General features: G+C 35.0%; 1 protein-coding gene across 3 annotated transcripts in view; it reads right to left on the reverse strand.

The window, feature by feature from the left end:
• LOC113238815 overlaps positions 1-27,311 on the reverse strand; it is a 261,299-nt gene that overhangs the window by 117,776 nt on the left and 116,212 nt on the right. For all 3 annotated transcript variants that reach the window (XM_026475662.1, XM_026475661.1, XM_026475660.1), the window contains one exon: positions 23,997-24,127. In XM_026475662.1, the coding sequence (XP_026331447.1) occupies positions 23,997-24,127 (131 nt within the window). The remainder of the gene's footprint in view (positions 1-23,996; positions 24,128-27,311) is intronic.

Consider the following 27,311-nt stretch of genomic DNA (forward strand, 5'->3'; position numbering starts at 1 on the left):
AATCGACATTTTTGTGAAATTGAGTTATTAACATATCTGGAATCAGCAAAACAAGATCTACAACTCCCAATAAGCGAGTTTTTCTATATCTTATTTAGTTTCAGTATTGTCAAGTAAAATTAGCGTAATTGACATTATTCAAAGAAAAAAAAATTAATTTCAATATTTTGAAAGTTACCAAAATGCAAATGTGTTGTTTATGACAAAGAGGGCAGTAGACTGTATTTCTGTCTTTATACATAAGCGGTTAAACAACAGATTAATACTTAGTACTTATAAGACTCTAAGGCAAAAAGTACAACCAGGAACGGTAACATTTCTTCGTTTACGGACGTGGAACACAAGTACGATACAAACTAACGATATCTTAAGTTCTGAGACAATCTTATCGATGTGTTACGATCTGTATAAACAAGAGATCGAAATGACAGTAACAGCCAACTATAATACTTTCATTGTTCAACAATTATACCTTCATTACTATTGGTAAATCCAATTTCATTCGATATAAAGGCTGTTTTAGGACAATATCATTTGTTCAACGTAATACTTGTATTTTTTGGATGACAAGTTACTTTTCACCTTATAATGGTGGCGATACTAAATAATATATTTAATATCAATATTCGTGTTTATCAACACGAGAAGAAGAACACAAGAACTTCAAATGTGCCTTACATTGAGTTACACGTAACTTTTATTAAGCGTATAATAGGACTACAAGCAACTAATAGTAGTAGTAGTAACTAGTACTAAGTAGTTTGTAATTCAACATTTAGCCCAACATTGTTGTTGAACATGTGGATTTACCTGCAAACTACTCGCAGTATCTTCTAATAAATTGTTATTTAGTGATTTACAAAATTAGGTTTATTTTCCAAAAAATGGTGTATAACATTTTGTCCAACATTGGTATGTGCGTAGTATGTGACATGCTCGCATCTCCCAGTGTGAAATTCTAGGTAATCATTTTATCACTTGGCTTGAATCTGAGTCACCGCGTCACATATTACATACAAATTATCTATAATTTCGTAGCTGTATCACATAGCGGACGCTCAGTGCCTCTTAAGGTTTCACATGTTTCATACATATTATACGAGCACTTATACTTTCTTAAGTATGTATTTACTTTTTATGTCTAATTTTTTCTTTGTGGCTTTTTCTCATAAAAATATTTGAACCAAGTAAAAATTGTTCAAAAACAGGGCACAATAGAAAATAGTTTAATAATAAAATTAGAAATAGTACATCCACATAGAACAAAACCTGAAGTATGCAATAATGAGTAAAGAAGCACTTAGTTCTGAAAATCAATTAAGGTTTTTGGTCAAAATTAAGGTTCTTTTAACGAGGAAATATTCATCAATTGAAATGAAACCGCAATGCTACTGTGAACATTACCCCTACATAATATTAAAATATGTGTACAATGAGAACTATCAAGATACTATAAAATGTTTAGTGATACTAAAACCGATCAAGATTCATCTAGCCGTACGGTCTCGTTTGGCGGTGGACCGTGTGGTTTCCACTTGGTGGAAGTAGTAATAGCGGCCTGTAAGCATTTGCAACACTAAGGAATTATCTTTAGTTCGCAAATGTGTTCAGGCTGTAGGGCATAAGACCTAAAGTCCAGAGTTTCTGATTCCGCTGCAATAAATAAGTCTAACAGTTCATACTAGCTTATTGCCGCGTTCAATCTCCATGAATGACCAGCAGCGCCCAGCCTCCATGGATGACCAGCGGACTGAGTGGCAATAAAGGTTCACTAAACTGACATATTGAAAATTAGATCGACTTTCTTTTAGACAAAAGACAATGAGGACAGCCCTAACTAAATCACTGACGCTAGCAGACGACTCCTTCTGATTATAGTTTGTACAGACAGATCGTACACTTATGTTTGAATTAATTTCAATTAAGTTTACGTTGTGAGGTGTAATCTTCAGTCAAATATCTTTATGCTAAGTTTATGTAAGAAGATATTTCATTTCAATGCTCATGTAATCAATACTGTTGTTTATTAAGTATCTTTTTCAAATGACCAAACTATAATATACAAACCAAAGTTACAGGTCTCATGGTCACAAGCCGGCTAACTAACAAGAATCTATTCCGATTTAATGGTTTGTATCTTCAGTATGTTTACAGCTACCATGATGCACAGGCCCCTAGAAATGTTTTCATCTACTTATCCTTATTTGGCAACCGCCTAGGTCAGTTATGAAACGTACCCACCTATAACAATAATAGTAATTATTACAAACAGAGAGATAGTATCGATTAGCTGTGTGCTTGCGCAAAATGTAGGGAAATAGTGGGCGTACAAAGAGTGCATTGAAAACAAATAACCTTTTGATTATGAATATTCAATTAAGAAGAAAATCAAAGTGTAATCTACGACTTCCGCCCTCTTGGTTAATGGAAAACCAACATGGATCACGAATCTATGCCGTGGTAGGTAGTATAATACCGTATATAAACTCAAATTATACTCAGTTGGCATCCGGCTGCCTCGATGCAAAAGAATAATTTTGCTCATTGGATTACGAATGCGCCCATACCATTCTGACCATATTGCTTAGGTTTACGGCTATTCCTTTTATTCCTCTTAATAGTTATACAATACACCAAAAATTATATATGTATAACTAACTATCTTTACGATACACATTCTATGACTATAAATATTGGAAGTAAAAAGCACCGCTTTTACCCAGAGTAGACAAAATTACACCTAACTGTGGTACTAAGAACTTGGATATTGTAGCAAAGTAAAACATTTATCTCCTACAGGAAATACATAGGCACACTTTTATTGTCGTCGTTCCAGTTATTTCCTAGTACGACACATTATATTATCCATTGTCTCGGTCGTAAGCTATTCACATTTAGCAGGAATATTTGTTGTCCAAATCACGATTCTTGTCGATATTGTGTTTCACCACCGATTACGGCGCGGGCTCATCCACCCGCAACGTGTGGTTACCGACAACCTCTAAGCAAAGGTGTGGCACTCATCATCCATCATTGAACACCTTCTATGTAGTGTCAATGCGTTGAATAGTAACTTATGAAATACTGTTTTGACGGTTGTAGTAGGACGTAATCTGGAACCTTGCGGTACCTACACAGCAGGGAGTTCCACTAGGCGATAGAAGGCATCGTATGAAACCATTGAATTTGTACTATTGCATTTTTAGTTCTTTACATAAATTCAGAAATTTAATACCAAGAAACACATTTTATTGGAATATAAGCACTCGATGTACCTGTTTGTCATACAATGAATGTACAAATAATGAAAAGCTGAGAAACAAAAAGATATGGATCACGAATATGTGTTACGTTACTGAACTCACACTAACGTCACTAAACCACCATAAATTATTATTTCACATGTGTAATTTATTAAAGTTCCCGTTCGATTCCGTGTTTAGGTTTCTCCTGTCATATTGTCCGACGGATGGAGATACAACCGCGCCCAGAATCGACTAGTGTTACCGCTTTGATTGACAGAGCATATAAATAGATGTTCAACTGTTTCACTAGGGCTTCACTTTGGTTTTAACGGATGCGGTGACTTCGAGCGTTTTAAGCACACAGTAGGTTAAGTACCGCTTTTCCGAAATGCGGAAGTCATTAATAATTGTACTCAGAAGGCTATTAACTCACTAGCACAACTTCCTAACCACCATGAACAGAACACGGTTTCGTTCAAAGAGAGCTCATGGAAATACAAAATATAACTGCTGTTTCATTTCACATCCTTTGTTCGTTTAGTTCTTAATCAACATAATGCACGCGTACCGTGACGAATATGCGCATATTGGGCACAAAAGCACGTTCATAAGATAGTGTTCGCTCATCATCACATGATTTGTTAGGTAACGCGGTGCTCGGCAGGTTGTCGGCGGGACCACGTGAGGTTCATGCGGGTCGCAACATCGCATTAGACCCAATCTAGACGGCCCCGCGATAACTTTGCAACTTTAGCTGCTAATAAAATTGTAGATAAATCAGTTGTATTGTAGACGGGTCACGTGCATGGCTTTAGAAATCATGGAAATTCTATAATTGAAAACTTAACGTAATTATAAAAACGTGGGTAAATTTAAATATAAAATTACGAATGGGATGGTACGATTATACACTCAAATACGATTTATGAACCCACATAAACTGGTTACAGGTGATCGTACACGGTTTGACTGCCTTCTGACAACGACTGTCAAAGGCTTTAAGCTAGCCGTTGCTTATAGTCAATTATCAACAAGTACCTTGGGTAGAAGTATTTTCTTCCCACAAATGGCCAGCGAGTAAAACTGGAAAACGTATAAAGTCGGGTCGGTAAATACTATTGAATACCACGACATTGTTTACGTGTGGTGCACCTCCATGCAATGTCACAAATCCCTGGCAAACACCGCAGCTGTCGCGGCAACAAGAGAAACCCTGCACAATAGTCATACCATAAAGTTCCTGTCAACACCTCACACGAGGTACCTAAATCAACCAAGCTACGGCAACCAGCACTTTCGAATTCGTCCACCAACAACGTACTAGTGGTGGCAAAAATTGGTTTTTATTTGTAAATATAGCGTTATGCTCTATAAAGCGAAACCAATATATATCATAGTTCTTCGTAAGTACGAAATTAACACACGTTACTGAAACTTTACATATGTTGATACCTTTCGTTCCAAAAATCTTCTATTTCCAGGAAGTACACCATAACCTTATATTTCTCTAAATCATATGTGAACCTAACACTTTCGCACTCGTCGACCAACAACGTGCTAGTGTTGGCAAAAATTGGTTTTTATTTGTAAATATAGCGTTATGCTCTTTTAAGCGAAAAGAAACAAATATATTTATGATAGTTATTCGTAAGTACGACATTAACACACGTTACTTAAACTTTACTTCTATTTCCAGGAAGTACCATAACCATATATTTTTCTAAATACATTACATCCGTAATATAAAGTAATTCTGTACCGCCTCATTTATATAGAAAGTAATTACCAAAGACCGAAATAGGTTAAGTGTATTTACCTAAATATTAAGGAAATAATACGCATAGAGTTGATAATACTTTTGTTTTCATTATTAAGAACTCCGGGATTTTATAGAGAGGAGTTAGCCACTCCATGAGTGTCACTTGAAGTTTAAGTAAGTATACACTGCCCATTCGAATCTCTGGTAATTAATTGCCTATAGCCGCAGAGCAACAGTAGGTATGTCAATAAACAAGATCGTTACACATACGTGTTAAATTATAAAATCTTAACATACCTTTACAACCATCCATACCAATTCATATATACCAATGTAAAGTGGTTTTAAAGAGGTATAAGACAAATCTGAAGCGCCTATGAAGTTGAATAAGGGAAACAAAATCACATAAAGGATAATAGACATATGGATATTATGCACGCGAACGCTTTCACTGGCAACCTAAAGGCAACAAATGAAGGAATCATTGAAGAACTAGGAAGTAAGCACTATATAGAGCAACGGGCCCTTCATTTACATGGCTATCGTAGAGGAACCGAGTAGAAACTTCGTAGAACACGATTCGACTAAGCGCCTCGTTAAGACAAATCGGCGTCGAAAGCGCGGATTAAAACATTTCACCCGACACACCGTAAAAACATTGAACAAGTAAGGTTTCTCGAGTACCACTCGATCGGTCTATCGATTACAAACAAGTCCCAGTGCAGTGTTCGTAATTGCCGCAGCTTGTACGTAAAATAGTTTTAATCACAGCTAGTTAATTTTGCTATCTTATTGCTGCATTAAATGTTTTGAAATTCTTTGGTATGAAAGAAATAACAACTACATTCATGGACGTATTTATAGGACGGTAAAAAAATGTTGAATTACGATAACAATTTTCATATTAACCACATACCAGAACGTATAATTTGGAAAAAGAATGACTTCAATAATTGTTTGACTTCGATTAAACGTTCTTTTATACGTGGCCAGTGGTTTACATGAATGTTCCTAACATAATTCATCCATTTTTAAATGCGTTCATCTAAATATGTCCGTGAGTATACTTGCCACGGAGGAAATGTATGGCTTCACAGACTCAAGTTATATCAATACATGATAAGTACATCTTCGTTAAGATGAAAATTCCAACTTTTACTTTACAAGTATAACGATTCAGTGAATACAATTTAAGTAAACATGGATACAAAGCGGGCATTAAGTTTGGATTTTATGAAACAATGCAGCCTATCAAGATAATGTAAATGCTCACTGCAAGAACTTGCAAATTAAAAATAATGATCTATGCCAACTCACGACAGTTCAAAGGTTTCCTGATATTAAAATTAACATAAACTAGACTGTACTAAACGATGTAATGAAATCCGGGATCGGGCTTATGACAACAGCTATGAGATAAGAGAGAAAGCAATGAAGCTGGGGTCAACGGGTAATGTGCAGAAAGTAAAATAACTGTTCACATGGAGACTCGACGACGACATTACAAATCGCATTACAATCTGATGCCCAGCCTAAATGGCAATTTTGCATAAAAGCGGCTTTTGTATTTCCCAGTAGCATAGGAATAGCGTATTAATGATAAGTATTCATAAATATGACCCGACCATAAAAAGCCGCAGCTGTGCCATAACTACGCCGAGAAATGGCCTTACTTTATTTCAAAAACTATTCTATACTGAACAACTTTACCTCCTTAACGTTGAGTCAAAATAAGTGGATGAATATTACCTGCGAGTGGAAAGAAAATGCGAAAACAAAAGATATATTAAATGCAGTAATACGCACACAGGCCAACGTTTCTGTTTATACGATATGTATGAAAAAAAGAAAACTTTGATATTTTTTTATATACGAACTTAATTATAACGGCGTGGCACATTAGCACTGAAGCAGAACCGGGTGACATATGCACGGCATGAGCTCACACATAGCTAAATGATCGTCATGGCATGCATGTTGTCTTTTGTTTTGTACGTATTGTTTCTTTGTTCCATGCTGTTCCTAACGGAGACATTTGCAAGCCCATTGAATTAATTTAGATCACTGATTATGCAGGCCGATGTTGAGGTGATAAAGTGATAACTCAAACAAATTTAACAATGGCGATACAGTTGCGAACATAAAATCAGTATTAATGTTTACATTAGACTATTGAAACGACCAAAACTTTATCAGGCGCGGATGTAGGCTTGGTAGCAGTTTATTTGTGATAAAAATAAAAAAAAAAAACAAGAAATATGTTTGAGTTAAAATTTAGTTAACATTACCGACCGGGACTTGTGTACTTATGTCTCAGGGTGACGAACCCCCTCACTCCACTCAGAGTGGTTGTGGCTTGCGATCTAAAGCTCTGAGTGGCACTGCAGCTGCTATGGACAGGCTGACTATCATAAAAGAACATCGATACTATATCTCAATTATTAGTAGAGGTCAGAAACCAAAACGATAATATTGAAAAAACAAAATAATTTTGAGGCGAAAACGTATCGTTACATTGAAGCGACATGTAAAAACTAATAAGTCGTACAAGTAAATTAAAGGAGGTGTGGCAGGAAGTATACACAATAGTTAACACACCGGATATTTGGAGTTCGAAAGGGCTCGACCTTGTGCTGCGAATACATTACGTGCAATTGTTAATATGTTATTTACATATATATGTGTAGGAAATTGACGTGAAGGTCGTGTGAACTATCCACATATTTGATACGAAAGAAAAATTAATTGATCCACTCACATGCGCATCACACAATGGATTTAATTTTGTACATGTCTGAACTGAGCATATTTTTTTTATATCCCTGCACTAGGGAAACCCTGTATCGCGGGTGCTATGGACTGGACGGTGCTATGGAAATAAATGTAGGCCATACAAATATTTCTTCCGGCCCGGGAACTGAACCCGGGACCTCTGCGTGACAGTCGAACATAGTAACCGTTCGGCTACAGAGGCAATTAAAAAACAAATAATAGTAAAACTGACTTATTTATTAGTGTCTTGCCAATTGCAACGGTTCAAAGCAATACTGATCGTAAACACAAGAAATACGTTTCAAATGGACAATAAGTGTTAATAAATTACAGAAAAATTAGAGTAGGTAATAAACAACTCAAATGACAAGTTTGAAAAATGAAAAACATGCCTATGCATAAGTATGTAAAAAATGTTTTGTTTATATACAATAACAAGTGACGAACAACAACAACATATAATGAACTTAACCGCGTATGATTTCATTAACAAAGGAAAACACAAAGGATATAATAAAAGATTATGTGCCGATTATGAAAGGAATTACATAACGATAAACCTTGCATGTTTCGAGAGTGGTTGCGAAATTATAGCAATTTTCAAAGAGCCCATAAATCGAAATGAAAACGAAAATAAACGGAGATTTAAAGGCCCGCCAGAGAGGAAACTGAAGGCAAAATAATTGTCAGTGGTCCGTAATGATCGGTTCTTGGAACGAACTTGTAGTTATACAAACTGTGTAACAGCTTCTCAATTGCATAAATGGACAAAATGTAAATATTGTTACAGCGCGTAAATGTTGGGAGATTTTTAGTGGCCAGATAATAGATCAAATAAAAATAATGACGCCACTTACGAGAAAAAGAATGGGATGGACGATTTGAAAAATAACAAAAATATTTAATTTGCAACAAAATCAAAGTCGATGTTGTAATTATTAATCAATTAAATCAGCACCACTATTAAAGCTTCAAATGCCGGTAATTACATAATGCTTTTTGCTTGAGTTATGGGTTGGCTTATGCAGATCGAGATTGTCACAGGACCGCTGAATGCCTGCCGCAATATTAAAATTAATGCTTGTATTAAAATAAAATTCGCTATAATTCTTTGCATTGTGTAATGGTATAATGTATCATGACCCCGTTATTTAGACGACATTTCCTAAATTTAACTGAGTCTGTGGCCGAACGGTTACCATGCCTGGACTGCCACGCAGAGGTCCCAGGTTCGATTCCTGGGCCGGGCGAAATATTTGTATGACCTACATTTATTTCTCTTGTGAGTTTGGGTGTAATTTGTGGTTGTCTATGTGTATGTCCATGGCACCCGCGACACAGGGTTTCCCTAGTGCGGGGCTATGTTGAGTGTGTGCGTTATTATTATTTAGTATCCGATATAGAAGAACAAGTCTACGTGGTGGTGAGCATAATGATCCCATTCGCACCCCTCACGGAAGAATGCAATACGTGGAGTTACGTTAAAAACGTTTATTGCTCGGCTAACTTTGTAGATAGAGTTACAAGAATTGGAGAGGATGTGGGTTATATTTAACGACGTAAACTTAATTATTATATTTAAAGACATAACTCCACTTAAGCCATTCTTCCATGAGGGGTGTGCTATGCTGATTGTTTCACTAATTAATGTCATTTTCCCTAAATATTTTTATGCACTTTAAGATATAAGTAGGGCGCACTATAAGTTTCCGGAATGAATAAGAAAAAAATACTATAAATGGTCAGAAATGAATTTATTGTTTCTCAAAATATTCTCCGCATTATTAGCATCTTAGCGTTAATGCACTTTTTCATACGAATGAACCAACTTTAAAAACATTTATGCCATTCCTCCGTGACAGTCTCTGAAACATATTTTTCATACTCTTCGACAGCCTCTTCAGGTGATGAAACTTAACTGGTTCTTAATTTTTGGAAATAAGTAAAAAGTCACAAGGTGCCAGGTCAGGACTGTAATCGGGATGGCTCAAAAGGTCAACGTTGTTCACCTTCAAAAATTCATTTGTCTCTCTGGCCGAGTGAGAACTGGCATTATCGTGGTGCACGATTACGGTTACTTTTACGGAGTTTTTTAATAACTTTCGGCAAACAAATGGTCGTGTACCAATCACTATTCACGGTACAACGATTCTCCAAAGCAACAGTGGCCGCGTGTCCAGTTTTATTAAAAAAAGAAGCAATCATCCGCTTAGAGGCACTTTGCACGCGCGCCACTTTGGTTGATTTCGGCTCATCTCGAAAGAACCATACACTCGATTGCTGGTTTGTTTTGGGATCGTAACTATAAATCCATGTTACGTCACCTGTTACTATGTCCCACACCAAATTTTACGCCCCTTCGTTGAATCTGGTAAGCATGGCATTGCACCGAGTGACGCTATTCGTTTTTTGAGCTTTTTTCAAATTGTGTGGGATCCACCGAGAGCACAGCTTTTTCACACCCGAATGTTTGTGTAGTATTGATTGTACTTAAATCATGCATATGCCAAAAGTTGCCCTAAACTCATGGTATGTCACATGCCTGTCTGTTTTGATCATACGGCGCACAGCATCCATGTTTTTGTTGTTCACAGCAATGGATGGGCGACCATCACGAAATTCGTCACCGAGATTCACACGACCGCGTTTGAATTCTGCAAACCAGCTATAAATAGTCCTCTTGCATGGTGCTACATCGCCAAAAGCAGTTTGAAGCCGAGCGAAGCTGCTAAATTACATTTAAAGTCGTAGGGTCGTATTCCAGAACTCTACTCAATACTCAAGTCAGGACTTGAGTATTGCAGTGAGCACTGAAAATCATACTCAAGTCCTTGCCATTAATGTCGTATTTCCAGTGCTTGAAATCATACTCAAGTTTGCTCAAATCCTGACTTGAGCATTGAGTACAGTTTTGGAATACGATCCTTAGGGTCGTATTCTATAACTCTACTCAATGTTCAAGTCAGGATTTGAGTATGGTTTAAAGCACTCGAAATCATACTCAAGTCCCTGCTATTAGGGTCGTATTTCCAGTGCTTGTGTTTCCAGTGCAATCCTGACTTGAGCATTGAGTAGAATTCTAGAATACGACACTTAGAAAATCATACTACAAATTTTCACGAGTTACATCGATGGTGATGACAACCAATTTCTAAAATGACAACACAATGTAAAAAGAAGTGACAGTCAGATGAAACAAACTGTATTCTACAGCCAAAGAGTTCCATTTTGAAATGTTATAATTACTTTTTAAATATTGTTTATGTAAGTGGCCAGTTCCGGAAACTTATAGTGCGCCCTATCTAGATGAGTCACACGTTTCTTTGCAATAGTAGCCATAATGTGGACGTTGTGGTAGCGGGTTGTATAGAACTAACGAAATATAATTTCACTGTGCCCGGTCCCACACTTGGTACGTAAACACATTGACAGCATAATTATAAATTTATTAATCTGAATATTAGACTCGGTATAACGGACTTTTTTTTATTTTAATTACTATATTTTATACATAATAATGGTAACAACAATTCATATTTAATCAAAAGGATGGAGTGTTTTTTCTGAGTGTTCGATCTTTGTATTAATAATTATAACAAACTAGTGGAGTAATTTCACAAAAAGTAATTGAATATCAATTCAATAAAAATTTAATTAAAAGGATGGAAGTTAAAAATATAATATTAGGTACTTATAATTGCAGTCTTTATTTTATATCGCTAATATATTGATGAACTAACAAATTATTCTGTAATTTATGAAATTATATTAGTCTGGTATTTTATTAAATAACTTAGGACCTAATACATATCTATTATTCTGTAAAAGTTAGTAAAGTATAATAGTTATATTGGAGCGGTTTCTTTTCTCGTCTTTATAGAATGTGTACTACTAAACTTACTAAATTAATATTACCTAAATTTTATTTCATAAAACGCAAGCCTCGCACTTAGCTAATACAGATACCATTTTTTACTATCATTACCTTGAGCAAATAAGGAACATACCTTTTGAAAAGCTCACTTAGAACTACTGTCTCATAATCGTCAAACCTTATTCGTACAAGTAACATCAATTAAGTGTTTACAGTCTACAACACAAGTTGACAGTACTAAATGTGGAACTAACAGACAAACTGCATGCATAGGTCAGGTGTACCTGTGTGTAACTTAGCTACGAACGGTACGCACATGTTTTGTCTGAATGAAGCTTGTGAATAATTCAAAAGTTATCGATAGCACTTCGACATGGTTCGTATGGATTCCATTTCATTTTGTTAAACTGAAGTATACTATATTGTGGAAATTGGAGGATGCACGTAACAACAGTTTGATCAATAAAACTATTACTTAGATACTTAATAGTTAACTGCCTAAAAATAATTCGCCCATAACAAATAAAATCAAAATATATAGGCATACGTACACGCATGTTGGTGTTATAAATGTTCAGTGGCACTATAGCTCCTTGTGAAAGAATTGGTCCAGAGAAGTACTGCAAAGTCTGTGGCTCTCTACTGTTGGACCCGAGACGGTGGCGTGTGCACTTAGCACACGCGTTCCAAGAGTTTTGTCAGAAACCTCGGTTTCTTTTAGATTCCAAAGTCACACTTAGTTTACACATTGACTACTAAAGCTTTCCAATTTTTTGGTTTCATACCCCGTACTACTAAAGTTTATCAAAAACACGATACTTACTTATATCTACACCGCACCTTGTTACGACCTATATTGGAATACGCCGTCTTAATATGGAATCAGTTTTATAAGTTGTATATTAACTCCCTTGAAATCATACAGAAGTAATTTCTGAAGACGGTTAGCTACAGATGTTATGAAAGCTTGTCTGAGTTTGGTATGTTAATATAAAGTCCTTTTCTCACGCCCATTTTGTCGTACCAATGTCGGCAAATGCTCTCCAGTTTATAGGATGTGTTGCAATTATAATTATTGTTTCCAGGACTATGTGAATAGTGGCTCCTTCTGATTTCTATGGTATTGATATGTATTATTATGTATGTGTATATGTATATATGAATATAATGTTAGTGTGTGGCTATATAACATATAATTTATATTTATTATTTATTTTACTTGAACTTTCCCTATATGTATAAACGAAATTTGAAATATAATTCCATAAGAATACGCGCATGTGCCACGCGAGTCATAGTACGCCTTAATTGTCACACATTTGTGGACGCCCGTTGTTGGTTCATTGTTATTTCTTTAGTGTATAACTGATTGTGTTTATCTCATAAATAAATAAATAAACTCCGACATTTAGATTTTTCTTCAATATACGTAATTATTTTACATATTATTGAATAAACTAAAATATATTATGAAGATTAAATAAATGAAATAGCCATCACGAATTGTAAACACGCCTCTAATAACATTAAGTCAAAGATGATGAAGTAGAGTATTGTTTAAAAGCATATTATTAAGAGAAAATCGTGCCATTCAAGTAAATTTACAAGAACAGCGTGAAAGTTAAAACTCGTTACGAAAAGTGAATTATCACCAATTAACAAAATTTGTATTATCATTTGCTTTATTGGCGTACAAATCGGAGATATAATATTTATTGCTGGGTAGGGTTTTATAACAACTTTCGTAGTTAATAGTAATTTCGTAGAAATGAAATAACGATGAGGATCTTTGGCAGTTATATTGTCATCACTTTAGTACAAACATGGGATCTCGGAGTAATAAGTAGTTAGATACCTCATCAACCTGTCTGCTACTGATTATTAATAATTTATTTTTTGTATTGTTTTATTTTTATTTTAATTACGATTTTGTCTTGTATACCGCTCACATCACTAGTGAGCCTTTGCAAAAATAAAATGAATTAAAACATGTGTTTTTCTGTTTGTCTAATTTTTAATTTTTACATCACTGGACTATTTATTTTGGACCAATGTAACCTAATTACCGAAAAGGTGTGAAATAAAATTTGAGAAAAATTAAGATGAAGTAAGTATGTGCTATGCGCGAACATTGCGCTAACATCTTCTTTGGTACTCATTGACTCTACAAATTGTTTTTATTTCTTGTACAAATAAAACGAAACCGCCTGGATGTCCTGCTAGACAATTATTACTACTACTACAGCATTTCCATTGACACGTTAAGACGAGTCTGCACTGTGAAAAACCACAGTACTACGAAGGTGTTAAAGTGATAACAGTATAACCCTAGCCTAGTCTTCGAAAAACAAAATAATATACAATATTAAGTTTTATTTATCCAAACCACCTTTTCTATCAGAACTAACAAGACGTACATGAGTAAAGAGATATGCATGAAACCGCACTCCCAGTTTTCATATCTTCATTCATAGTGCATTGACATTTTTTTTATGAAGTGTTTTGGCTTGGAATCGAGTCCTTTGAGTCCTATGTCTTCGTTTAATTATCGGGATACTCAGTAATATTTTCCATTGTAGTTGTAATACATTATGTATTCAATTTCTCTTAAATAACTTACTACTTCACTTATTTGGGTTTTTTACATAATCTTCCTTTAAGCGGCGGGAGTCAATATTTATATGTTTTCACTTTCACTTAAATCACATTATCTTCTATCACTTTGAACAAAAACTTTGAATTTGTCATTAGTATAATTTTCAGAATAAAGTCTTTTGTAATTTGGTTTAAGATAAGGAATATAGTTCTAATTTTTCTTCATCACTATTTCTTTCTTCGCTTTTTCTTCGTAATATACTTAAAATAAAAATAATATATATTATTATTATTATTATATATATATACAGGGTGTCCCAAAACTCAACGTCAAGCGGTCACTGCGCGAGAGGCCAGGTTATATCAGTTCTGGCAAAAATTAAAAACAAAATCCATGTCACTTAGTTAAGTGATAATAGGCATTTTTTTGAAAATGTTGAAACTCGATACCCTAGACCACATGTTTAGGTACTGTCATCACAAATTTTCAAATTTTGGAGTAATTTTTTTTTAACGTCATCATAAATAACCATGCTATTTATTGCAGTCACAAATCAAACAATAAATTTTATGAGTTTAGTAAAAAAAAATAAGTTTCATTGTGTCGTAGCTTAAAAAAAATATGTCAGCTAGCTTTGACACTTCATATTTAAAAAAAATGTACTACACTACCCTGGGCAAGTTATTTTAAAAGATGGCCTATATAATCAAGATTTCAAAATGGTACAATACTTGCCACTATTCATTCCATAAAAAATATTATAACTTATTTTTTGCAAAAAGGAGCTCGTTTCAAAAAAACTCATGCCATGATAAATAATACTTTTGTGTGCTCAAAGATTGGCTTTAACATCGTGAAAATGAGATGGTCATATGTGATAGAGTGAGATGGATAGTGACAACGCATTAAACAAAATAATCTACCCTAACACATGTGAGTGTGTCAACTTAATAATTAGTCGATTGCTGTATTATAATAAATTTTAATCAAAATGAAACGAAAGGAACTATTGTAATACTTTAATGTTAATTTAAAATTCCGGTCCACATGTTGACTTTGAATTGGTATTGGGACCGGTCTTCACGCATTAAATGCGGGTATTCTGTGTGCCAGCCATGTACATTGTGCAAGTTTAAATAACCATCTTTTTAAATGTTGTTTCGTCAGTCCATAAAATTTTGTTTATAAATTGCGGATCTTCACGATTTCTCGCCAACATTGTTCTAGTCAATAGCAAATAGTCACGAGGTAATAAACTTTGTACACGTTGCACATGATACGGGTGATATTCGTGTTCCTTTAAAATTCGATGAGCAATACTTTTCGGTATTCTAGTGGCTCTTTCAATCGCACGTACTGAAGTGCTGGGATCATTTCGAATTTCTTCTAAAATTACGTCGTCGTCGTCTCCTTGAGGTCTTCCACCGCTCGTACGAGTACTAGGCAATCGTCCTTCCGAGTATGCCAGGTGTACATTGACGAACACGCGGTGATCTAGGTGACGCTCTAAGTTTGGGTACCTCTCGCGATACTATCTGGCTGCGGCAGAGGCATTACAATGGCATTCACCGTAAATAAGATGCATGTTCGCATATTCTTCCGCTGTGTACAGATACGGCATGTCGCGAAACGTGTTACACAACACAAATCCAGTCCAGGGAATAAGCCAGAGTCGTCAACACAGATCCAATATCAAGTCCAGGGTAACACAAGCCAAAGTCGTCAGTACAAAAGTTACACGATTACGAAAAGATGCACAGTAAACGAAGGAACGTAGCGTACTAAATGATAATAACCAATGGTCAATAATAGAGCATCGGCGTCACTATCCGTCTCGCTCACTCTAATTCATGTCGCACAGCATCACTATCCATCTCACTCTATCACATATGACCATCTCACTTCCGCGATGTTAAAGCCAATCTTTGAGTACACAAAAGTATTATTTATCATGCCATGATTTTTTTTTGAAACGAGCTCCTTTTGCAAAAAATAATTTATAATATTTTTTATGAAATGAAGAGTGGCAAGTATTGTACTATTTTGAAATCTTGATTATATGGGCCATCTTTTGAAATAACTTGCCCAGGGTAGTGTAGTACATTTTTAAAAAAATATGAAGTGTCAAAGCTAGCTGACATATTTTTTTTAAGCTACGACTCAATGAAACTTATTTTTTTTTACTAAACTCATAACGTTTATTGTTTGATTTGTGACTGCAATAAATAGCATGGTTATTTATGATGACGTTAAAAAAAAATCACTCCAAAATTTGAAAATTTGTGATGACAGTACCCAAACATGTGGTCTAGGGTATCGATTTTCAACATTTTTAAAAAAATGCCTATTATCACTTAACTAAGTGACATGGATTTTTTTTTTAATTTTTACCAGAACTGATATAACCTGGCCTCTCGCCCAGTGACCGCTTGACGTTGAGTTTTGGGACACCCTGTATACATATTACGGGTAGATACTAGACATACCATCTGTCACAACACGATCATACTCAGTAATAACTGAGAAGCGTAGGAAAATGTTATTTTAAAGTTTATTGAATGTCAGGATGTGTCACCACAATATTAATATTCAATTATTTTTTGTGAAATTACTCCCCTAGTTTGTTATACTTAATACAAAGATCGAACACTTACCTTCGATCCAGTTGGATTCGAACTAACGTATTCTAGTAAACCGTCTCAGACGCTATGCTAACTAAGCCACGGAACGAACCAGCGAACGTTACGAATTTTTCGATATGCTTTTTGCAGATCTTTGTTTTGGTTTTTTAACAATTTATTTGCCGTAGCGCATCTGTGAGATCTCTCTATGATCGATCTATTTCTTCGTTCTGTGGCTTAGTTGGCATAGCATATCTTTGTATATTGTATGTATAACGTAATTTTAGTTAGTAAGTATATATAAAAAAGCTGACGAAGCAAAATTTAATTTTTTTACAAAACTGCCTAAAAATTATTGGGCTTATTGGGTTATTGAAAAATGACAATAGCAAATGAAGTCATGATGCAATTTATATCTTAATACTTAGCAGGTTCTTGCAAAACGTGATTAACAGAAAGAACTTCAACATACGTAATCAAACAATGAACACTTCAAATCTTGACTAGTTCTAAATAACGATAAACGAAGTTATATTTTCCGAGTGTATTTTAATACAATGGCCCTAGGGCACGTTAACCGGGCATTGTTGCCTATTTTTGCCACATTACGTTATCAACACAGTGTTCGGGCCACTTTCGCGTGCTTTCTAAATACGCAAAAAGATTAAGGCACGCACCACGCAAAGTGGCACTGGTTAAAGTGACATTGTCCTAGACATTTCGTAATAATCACGTCTTACACTATATTATGAAGAGTATGGTCTTTATATACAACAAGTGTTATACGAATATAGCCTAACTAACGAAATGGAAAACCATGCGCAGCTAAGCAGTGTTATACCTGATATGCATATTGTAATTACTTTCTTTCATATGTATTTGTTTTTTGTTACTAGTAGGTACATTATTATAACATTAAACACCTTTCTATCAGGAATATATAATGTATTTCTTGTTTAAAATCCTGTTCAAAATAAAAAGGATCAGAACCAACTACGGCAGGAGATCTATAAGTTTTGAGGGAGAGTTAATCTTTAAGAAACTGCCCTCGTAACTTGTAAACTGCCACGTAAAGGATGCGGAGTCATTTAATACCTAAAATCTAAATTGTGCAAAGTTATTATTTACATCTACATACTGCGGAAAAAATATTTAATAAGATAAAATACTTAGTAATGTAACATTGAAAACACTTAAATGGAAAAGTAAACTCTCTATTGACTGTTTATATCTAATATTTTTCTGTTTTACTTTCAAGTTTGTTTTCAATTGTACTTTTGCTTGGACTAAAATATTATAATTTACTGTTTAGTTTTAAGTTCTCATGTAAGTGAGAATAGTATTAATGACAATAAAGTATATTAAAATTGAATACATTTGTTGGTAATAAATGTCTTTGGGGGAGATCAAATAGAGAGGCGTTGGTATGGACTAAGCGCCGACGACGTTCGGCCACCGCCAGGCGCGATGTTATCGCCCGTCGTCGGCGTAGAGAATTATTAGCTGCAGCTTACCTACATCTTGCTAAAGCGTAGCCTCTTTTACTTGTATAAAGACTACAAAGTTGCACTGTTATTGTTACCAAGAACTGGCGGTAGGTACACTAAAAAAAATGGATTTCATTTTGACACACAAACAATGGAAGTATGTAGTCCTTGTATTTTTATACCTAAGCCGTTTGAGTTTTAAGTTTTTTCATATGTTTTTCAAATAAGCAAAATAGATATAACGTGTAGTCCTGGTATATAATTTCACTTATAATCTCACCAACGCAAGTCGAAAATATAATCAGCAGCTCGCTTTCTCTTACAAATCAACGTACGAGTATCTTTCACGTGCGAACTTTTATGCGGCGACATCACACGAAGATCTTTATCTGACTGGATCTCGTCATGGCCTACTCAGGTGCATTCAAATACTTCGATTGTGTACAGTGCGCCTAACAATTTATTCTACAAATCTAGAAGAGTCCCTTACGTATTCCTATTAAATTCATATAAAATGGTTGTAACTTGTTGTACCTACTAGAACTTTTTCAGGCACTACCTATGTTGATTTCAAGTACATTCTACTATGTATAATCTTGAAATAAATAGACAATTCGTTAACTCTTATTACCACGGGAAAATGTTGTTTTGATTTAAAACGTGCAAATTTTGTTTTACTTTGCAGTTGACCCGTTTAAGTAGATTTTCACTGTGTATTTCATTTATCAATCTTTGAACGTCTCTAAAATTATTAGCATAGTGATGGGTCTTTTGAAACAGTAATTAGGCAATACCCAGCTTGATGGACTGCATTTGTTTCATTGTTCTCGAAACTTTAATTGACTCAATGACGACACGACACTTCCTCTTTGTTGAGGAATTTGAGGATATCAAGCGACATTTATCTAGAATATCTAGAGGTAATAGATTCAGATCGTTACAGAGACGTGAGTAGTAAGATGAATTATAAGACTTATTTATTTTATAGCTTAAGAATTGTATCAATTAATTTCTATGCACATTTCGGCTTTCATTTACCTTTTTTGAAAACGTTGACTTTCGAAACCTTGTCTTACTAACTTTTATAAATAAAATCGTCGAAGTATCTTATTGTATGTGTACGCGCACGTTAATTATTGTGAAATAAATCGCCAGGGATAACCGCCTGCGGGAGCGAAAGCTGCTACCGAACCACCGGCGATGTGGTACTTCGATAAATTCATTTATTACTTATTACAGGCGCTGGTGCAACTAGGCTGCCTGCTTGACCGTGCCCGTCTGTCCGTACAATCGCGGACTCGCATTTACGGTAACAAGGTTCAGTCGTTTTTGCAGCGCAGCGCTTTCAGGGACCCTTTTCAATCCGGCATTCCGGCAATCCGGTATTCAGGCATTAAGCGCCTTACTTAAAGCTTAGGTGCCGATTAACCGACGACATTTTTACAGCCTACAGAATAAAAATAGTACAGACACAATTTACATATAGGTGCACTACCAGCAGTAATTACATGTTAGAATCTAATAATAAACATTTATACCTTTAAATTAGAGCTTCATCATCATAAAGCTTGTCCCAAGCATAAATGAGGTACAAGTACTAAACAAACTTGCTACCTGTACCTCGTAAATCCATAATAGACAACTCGTTAAATAGCAATTTAACAGGTACGCGAACTGGATCTAGCATAGTTACCTGTTATGCGTAGTACAAAGAATACCCGGGAAGTGTTGTATAACAATATAAAGTTAGCAGAACTGCCACCGTAACATTTTCTGCTTGGACCTAATTGCTATTTACTGCTGCTCCTTATTCATTCAACACCTAACAGCTATAATGCGATGTAAGATTTAAATAATGAAGTTTCTAGTCCTTCCTTATAAGAATTCTATTTTTGTGGTGTATTCCGACTACAATGTAGCTTCATAATTAATACATTCTACCAACAAAGTATAAAGTTGTTTAACTTGGGATTTTCATGTAAGTGGAATATTATGGGAGTATTAGAAAAATGATAAGCGGATAGATCAGAATAGACTGACATCATTCATTATTTCATATTATCAATGTCACAGTATTACTATTTAAAATACAGTGTCAAGGATATGACCACTAGTATAAATAATAACTATAGGATATTTTTTGACTAATTTTATAATTTGAATTTGAAAATGAAATTGACCAAAAAAAAGATCCTTGGTGTTAAAAATAAATATTTATTTTTATAATATTAAGTGATGGGACAAACAAGTCGTACGCCTGATGGTAAGCCACACGCCTGTCCATAAAAGATCAGAGATCTGAGGGGCACCACCACTGCGCCCGACACTCTGAGACATAGTTGACAAGGTCCATATGCCTGTAATTTCACCCAGCACCCTTATCCTTCAAAACCGGAACACGGTAACGCTGACATTATTGCTTGGCGGCAGAAATAGGTAAGGAGCTCCACTACTACTAAAATCGAAAAACCTGATTTTCAGTAATTGTTAATTCCTGATCCTGCTTGATACCTAGATACTTTTGATGTGTGTATTTGTCTAAACATTGTGCCATCAGAGGCGTCTCATACTTCAGTGCACTAAACACGGCGTCGATTGATATCACAAGACATACATCGATCATCCGCTTTATTTTTAAGATAATTTTCGTAGCTATAAAAGTCTTAACAGTCATATAAGACTTCCATTTAAGCCATCACTATTACATACGCTAGCTTTTAATGAGCTTCGGCCAATAAATTAATGCATAATTATTCCATTAGAAAACGGCTAGCTCCTAATGACTCCTTCAATGAGGAAAGACGAAAGTTTTTGAAAGTACCAAAGTGGTTACAGTACTTTAAGTACCTGTTACTCGTTTACTTCTGCTCTTAATTAAGCAGTTTTGCAAGTCATTGATTGATTTGAGAAAATCCTTAGAGAAATTCGGCTGCAGTAATTGGTGAAGGTATTAGACATACGTTTATTTGAGCATTACACTTTTACATTATGATAGTTACTAATGTATGCAAGGTTCTATACGCGGCCGAAAATATTATTCCTTTGAGCGAAGCCATTAACTCGCTGTTTATAAAATCTCTGTAACGCTGACCTTTTTTGGGACTTGGCCGTAAACGTTTGACCCAATATGGCGCACTCGTAAAAATATTATACATAAAACTTTTACTCGGAATTTCCCCGCACGGAGATCATCAAAGATAAAATCGGTAAAATTTACGTTTATCACTTTGAATATAATTAGCCCTATTATTGTGTTTTGGTTTTGTTTTTCGCTGACTTAAAAAGTTACACAGTTGCAAAATCCGCGCGTAGATGTATGTGTGGGGAAAGTAAATAATAATAAGTTATATACAGGGATATTTATAAACACTAACAACCTCCCAGGACTGTATTACTAACATCATAAACAACAACTTTTATTTCATGACTTTCTATAAAACATAACAAACTTACTGAAAATAAACTTTTTGTAAATTATTTTTTTTTTGTACTTTAAGAATTACTCATGGCGACTTTTTACTGCGCGCCTGCATCGATACAAACGCGCGACTGCATCGATCATCGCCTATAAGTTCCAAATGTAGCGATGCAATCGCGCGTTCGTATAAATGCAGTCGCACGCTTGCATCGCGTTTGCAACGCTGCTTAAAATCGCACGTGTGTGTAAAGGTAGACGATTAGCGACTGCATCGCTACTAAAAATCGCCGTGTGTAACCACTCTAAGGGTCGTATTCCAGAACTCTACTCAATACTGAAGTCAGGACTTGAGTATTGCAGTGAGCACTGAAAATCATACTCAAGTCCTTGCCATTACTGCTCCGTGCAACTGCCTCCGTGGCCGAACGGTTACCATGCCGGACTGCCATGCAGAGGTCCTGGGTTCGATTCCCAGGCCGGGAGAAATATGTGTATGGTCTACATTTATTTCTCTCGTGAATTTGGGTGTAATTTGTGGTTGTCTATGTGTGTGTCCATGACACCCGCGACACAGGGTTTCCCTAGTGCGGGGCTATGTTGAGTGTGTGCGTTATATTATATTATATATTAGGGGTATTTCCAGTGTTTGAAATCATACTCAAGTCCGCTCAAATCCTGACTTGAGCATTGAGTAGAGTTCTGGAATACGACACTTAGATCTGTATTTAATAATAAAGCAGATAATGCAAACTTACAATTGTGCTATGTCACCACTTAAAGTGATCTATTTAAATATTTTTATTTTTGTATTAAAGTAAAATTTGATGAATTATTAACAGTCGTGGAACAAAAGTTGCTATTTAAAATGTTAGTACTATAGTCCTGGGAGGTTGTTAGTATTTTACAAATAACCCTGTAAAAAACGACCCATAAAAAAACTAAGTAATATCTAAACGTGCATGAAGTATCTCGAGTGAAACAGACAACGGAATACTCCGTTGCGGAACAGTCCATTAGCCGTGCAAGCAATAAAGATAGGTTAGACTTTAATAGGTGAGTACGGCGTCGGTTTAACCTACGAGCAGCACCAATAACTCACGATTATCTCCACAAAGGTATTATTCAACGACCATAGTTCTAGATTACAGATAGCCATGTCGCACAAATTGTCTATCGAGGGTTAATTCCGACGCCGTGTGACCTGAGCTAGAAAGTCAGCAGCAAAACCGATTGGCAGCATTAGTCAATCAAGTTATAAATAAGTATCAGATAAACTGCAATTTGTTCAAAGATCTTCGCGATGACCTTTGAATAACTATAAGCAATAAATTGACACTTTGACTCGGGATCGAACGCTTTTGGGTAGTAAAAATAACACCTAACGGTACTAAATTTTTGTTTGAGTTTTCAATAGGATAAATACAATATTACCAGATAATGCTTATATACATTTTACGCAAACTTTAGCTAAATTAATTTCCTTCCAGCTTCAAAATTTACCCTGAGTTAAGAATTTAATTGCTATCTTACCAGCGCTGATCACTACAGAACACTTATAACCTTAGACCTGTTTACTTATTTGAGCTAACGCGATGAAATGAATTTTTCATAAGGTAATTTTTTTTTCTAAAAAAAAATAAAGATTGTTATTAACTTCACTTTTGTACTTTTGTGCAGCTTTAATCTAGGTAAGTCCTTTTAGTTAAACTGTATAGTGTTATTTACATGTGGTTCATCTGGCAGATAAATCCCAGCATAGATCATAGTGGTGTTTAACAAAGCGGCGGCAGTCACGAACTGTCGAAGCTAATTAAGGGCATCTCTCCATCGCGGGCTGATTTATAACGGCATTAGAGCGTGCAGCGCACCTCACGAAACGCGACAAAACGACGAGCAATGGACGCCGCGCTGCAATATACTGTTGTTGATCTACGCTTATTAGAGTTCGTGTGAACGACGAAACCAACACGAGTACCATAGTATCAGAATAGGACTGTAGGTAAGATCGATAGGTATGATAGCACATATTAAATACCTTGGAGTTAATCGCCTTTCGTGTCAAGTTTTATAATATGTATTTCCGATCCCAGTCGTTTAAGCGCCTAGAAGCAAATAATACAATATAGCGGAAGCTTAATACCACATGTGAACCAATTGTGAACTTTATCTTCGTCTGTAGATACCCAAATAACTAAAATTAGTAATTACGCAAAATGTCACGCACCTGGTGCTCTCTCAGCTTTCTTAACAGTTCGTGGTATGGCGCGGCCCTGGCAGCAGCCAACGACGGCGGTGGTAGCCGGCCCTCCATGCCGTGGAGCCATCGACGAAGACAACGAAGTTCATGTGTTGTGTCTGTTAAACAGAAGATAGAAATTTAATCGAAATAAAACATTGAACATTAGTATTACTCCGTGCCATCTATCGGCGAGGAGCAGAACTTTAAACAAACAACACTGACAGCGCCATCGGAAGATAGTTAAACCGCCATCTAGCAAAAATATGACAGACTGTTGCTAACAAGAATGTGAAACATTCCTTCTAACCAACACGTGGGTGTGGATTGAGTGAGCACCCTCTGTAAAATGTTTAAAATGTGTTAGTCATTTTGAAAAAGTACTAAAACAATTGTAGAAACCAATCTTTCTATTTGTAAAAAGATAAAACAAGAGAAAAATAACTTAATGTGTGGCTCACTCAGTTCTCACAGAGGGCCAGTCAGATCTACAAAAGTATTAAGTGTACATATAATATTATTGTACTAGTTTTTAGTAAAAGTTTAGTTAAACTATCGTTTTTAATTACAGATCGATTAGTGCCTTTTTCAATTTTTTACAAATACTTTGTTATGCTCACTCAATCCGCACGTTTTTAAAAGGAACGATTTCTTAAGAACCAAATAAGTGAATTAAATTTCGGTTATGTTCTAGATTTAGAAAAGTTACACATGAATTTGTAAAATATAAAACAAGCCACTAATGTCAAACGTTTTTGAATAATAATTATTTTTAAGTGCTCACTCAATCCTCCAATTTCCGAAAAGTAACAAACGTCAATATCTTTGGATTTGTAAGTATTACAGAGATAGGTAAAGTTTTAGTAGTAATTTACTACTAAATATCTGCCGTTTCAGATTTCGTTTTGATTATTTAATTAGAAAGATATTCGTTTTTCATTATATGTATGAAAATGTATAATGCAAGGTGACCACACGTTATAAAAATGCCAATATGAACTTGTAATTTAGGTACCTATGTATATTCTAAGCCTATGTATTAATATGAAGTGTTAATTATTGAGTATACTTACGTTATAGCCATCGTAACAACTTAATTATCATTCAAACGAACAAATATGGGCTCAGACTCCATTATTATATTATTTAGGTGTTAATTGAATATTGGCTATATTGAATAGAGCCACCGCTAACGAATACTTGAGAACTCAAATGGTAACATAAATAATAAAAATATATATAAGTAATTAAAGTAAACATAAGTAATTCGTTTATAAGCTGTAACTACAAATTCGCGCCAATTTTTTTCACTCATTATTTTTTTAGTGTTATGTGTATGTACATACTGCCTATAGTTTTGTAAATATCATTAATAATAATGATGTGTATGTTATTGTGCGTGTGTTTAAGTATCCTAGGATTTCTTTACTTGACTCGAAATTTTGCACTGTTAAGATACACAAAAGTAAAGCAACAAACGTCAATATCTTTGGATTTGTAAGTATTACAGAGATAGGTAAAGTTTTAGTAGTAATTTACTACTAAATATCTGCCGTTTCAGATTTCGTTTTGATTATTTAATTAGAAAGATATTCGTTTTTTATTATATATATGAAAATGTATAATGCAAGGTTCATACCACGTTATGAAAATGCCAAAATGAACTTGTAATTTAGGTACCTATGTATTAATATGAAGTGTTAATTATTGAGTATACTTACGTTTTAGTCATCATAACAACTTTCTTATCATTCAAACGAACAAATACGGGCTCAGACTCCATTATTATATTATTTAGTTGTTTATTGAATATTGGCTACAGAGCAACCGCTAACGAATACTTGAGAACTCAAATCGTAACATAAATAATAAAAAGTAATTCGTATAAGAACTGTAACTACAAATTCGCGCCAATTTTTTTCACTCATACTTATTTTTATGATGTGTATGTACATACTGCCTATAGTTTTGTAAATAACTACCATTAATAATAATAATAATAATGTATATGTGCGTGTGCGTGTAACTGAATATCCTACTTTTTTCTTGAGTCGAAATTTTGCGTCGTTACGATTTTTTTTAAAATTTATTGCTGGCCATGGAAACAAAGTCCTTCAGCCGAAAACATAAACGTTTAATTATATTTCTGTAAATATGGCCACCACAAAGAGGATAGGCAATTTGAGGCGGCGTGCTTGGATGGACTCGGGATTCCTTAGAACGGGCCGATACGGGTATTTTAATTCGAGATTCGTATAATTTCGCGTTTTAATCTTCGATTAAGGCACAATAGCACTATCCTATTCCACTTTAAACTAGATTTCACAAAATAATTGAAAGTCAAAATAAAAACGACACTTTTCCCTCCAAAAGGCCCAGAGCGAATCCGCGTCGTTACGAATACGTAAGGTGTTGCCCTAAAATCGAATCGCTGCTAAACTTTTAAAAAACTAACAAAGAGCTAAGTCTATGTAAACAGATTAAAGAAAAAACTGTCATACAGCCAAATGTTCACTAGTATCAGCCCATAATTGAGTGAATTTAAAAAAAATGTGTGTGGTCTATCTTATTGTGCGTTTAATTACCGTGCACGGTAATATATAAAGAGGCTGTATGTACGTAAAAACTTATGAAGAAAAAATGTGAAATACGAATATACCTCACCATGTAAAAGAATCGATAAAATAAACGAAAGTACTTTGAATTGAAATTACTCCACTAGTTTGTTGTAGAACTCATTTTCGCGAAGAATATAAACAATACATAAAATAGAATAAAAAAAAAGACCTCAAAGTACTTTCGTTTATTTTACCGCCTTTTTTATGTATTTGGTGTAAGTATAATCGTGCATTTTATTTTTTTCATAAGTTTTTACCCATCTATTTAAGAAGGCTAAGGTTCTACCATACAACCTCTTCATATAATACTGAGCACCATAACGTAATATTATGAAAAGGCTGTATGGTAAATAAGTAATACCATATACATTATATTTTCTTTTTAAGTCCGCGCAATTACGGCCGCTAATGCTAGTGAGCAGTTGGCTACTTGACAATTTTCTTTAGTCTGTTTGTACAGCTCTTTATTATATTATTATATATTATTTATTTAAAACTATAGAGCAGCGATTCGATTTTGGGTCAACACCATACATATCGTAGGGCATAGTGCAATTACGTGTAACTAGTATTGGAGAATTCCGCGTATCTAAAACATGTCGCCATTTTGAGTTTTGCGTGCACGTAGTTAAATGATTGGGACCTGCCTTCTTAACGCCAGTTGCGATTGACTAACAAAAAGCCA

The sequence above is a fragment of the Hyposmocoma kahamanoa genome, unplaced genomic scaffold (genome assembly GCF_003589595.1).
Source record: "Hyposmocoma kahamanoa isolate Upper Pololo Valley unplaced genomic scaffold, ASM358959v1 98263, whole genome shotgun sequence".
NCBI lineage: Eukaryota > Metazoa > Arthropoda > Insecta > Lepidoptera > Cosmopterigidae > Hyposmocoma > Hyposmocoma kahamanoa.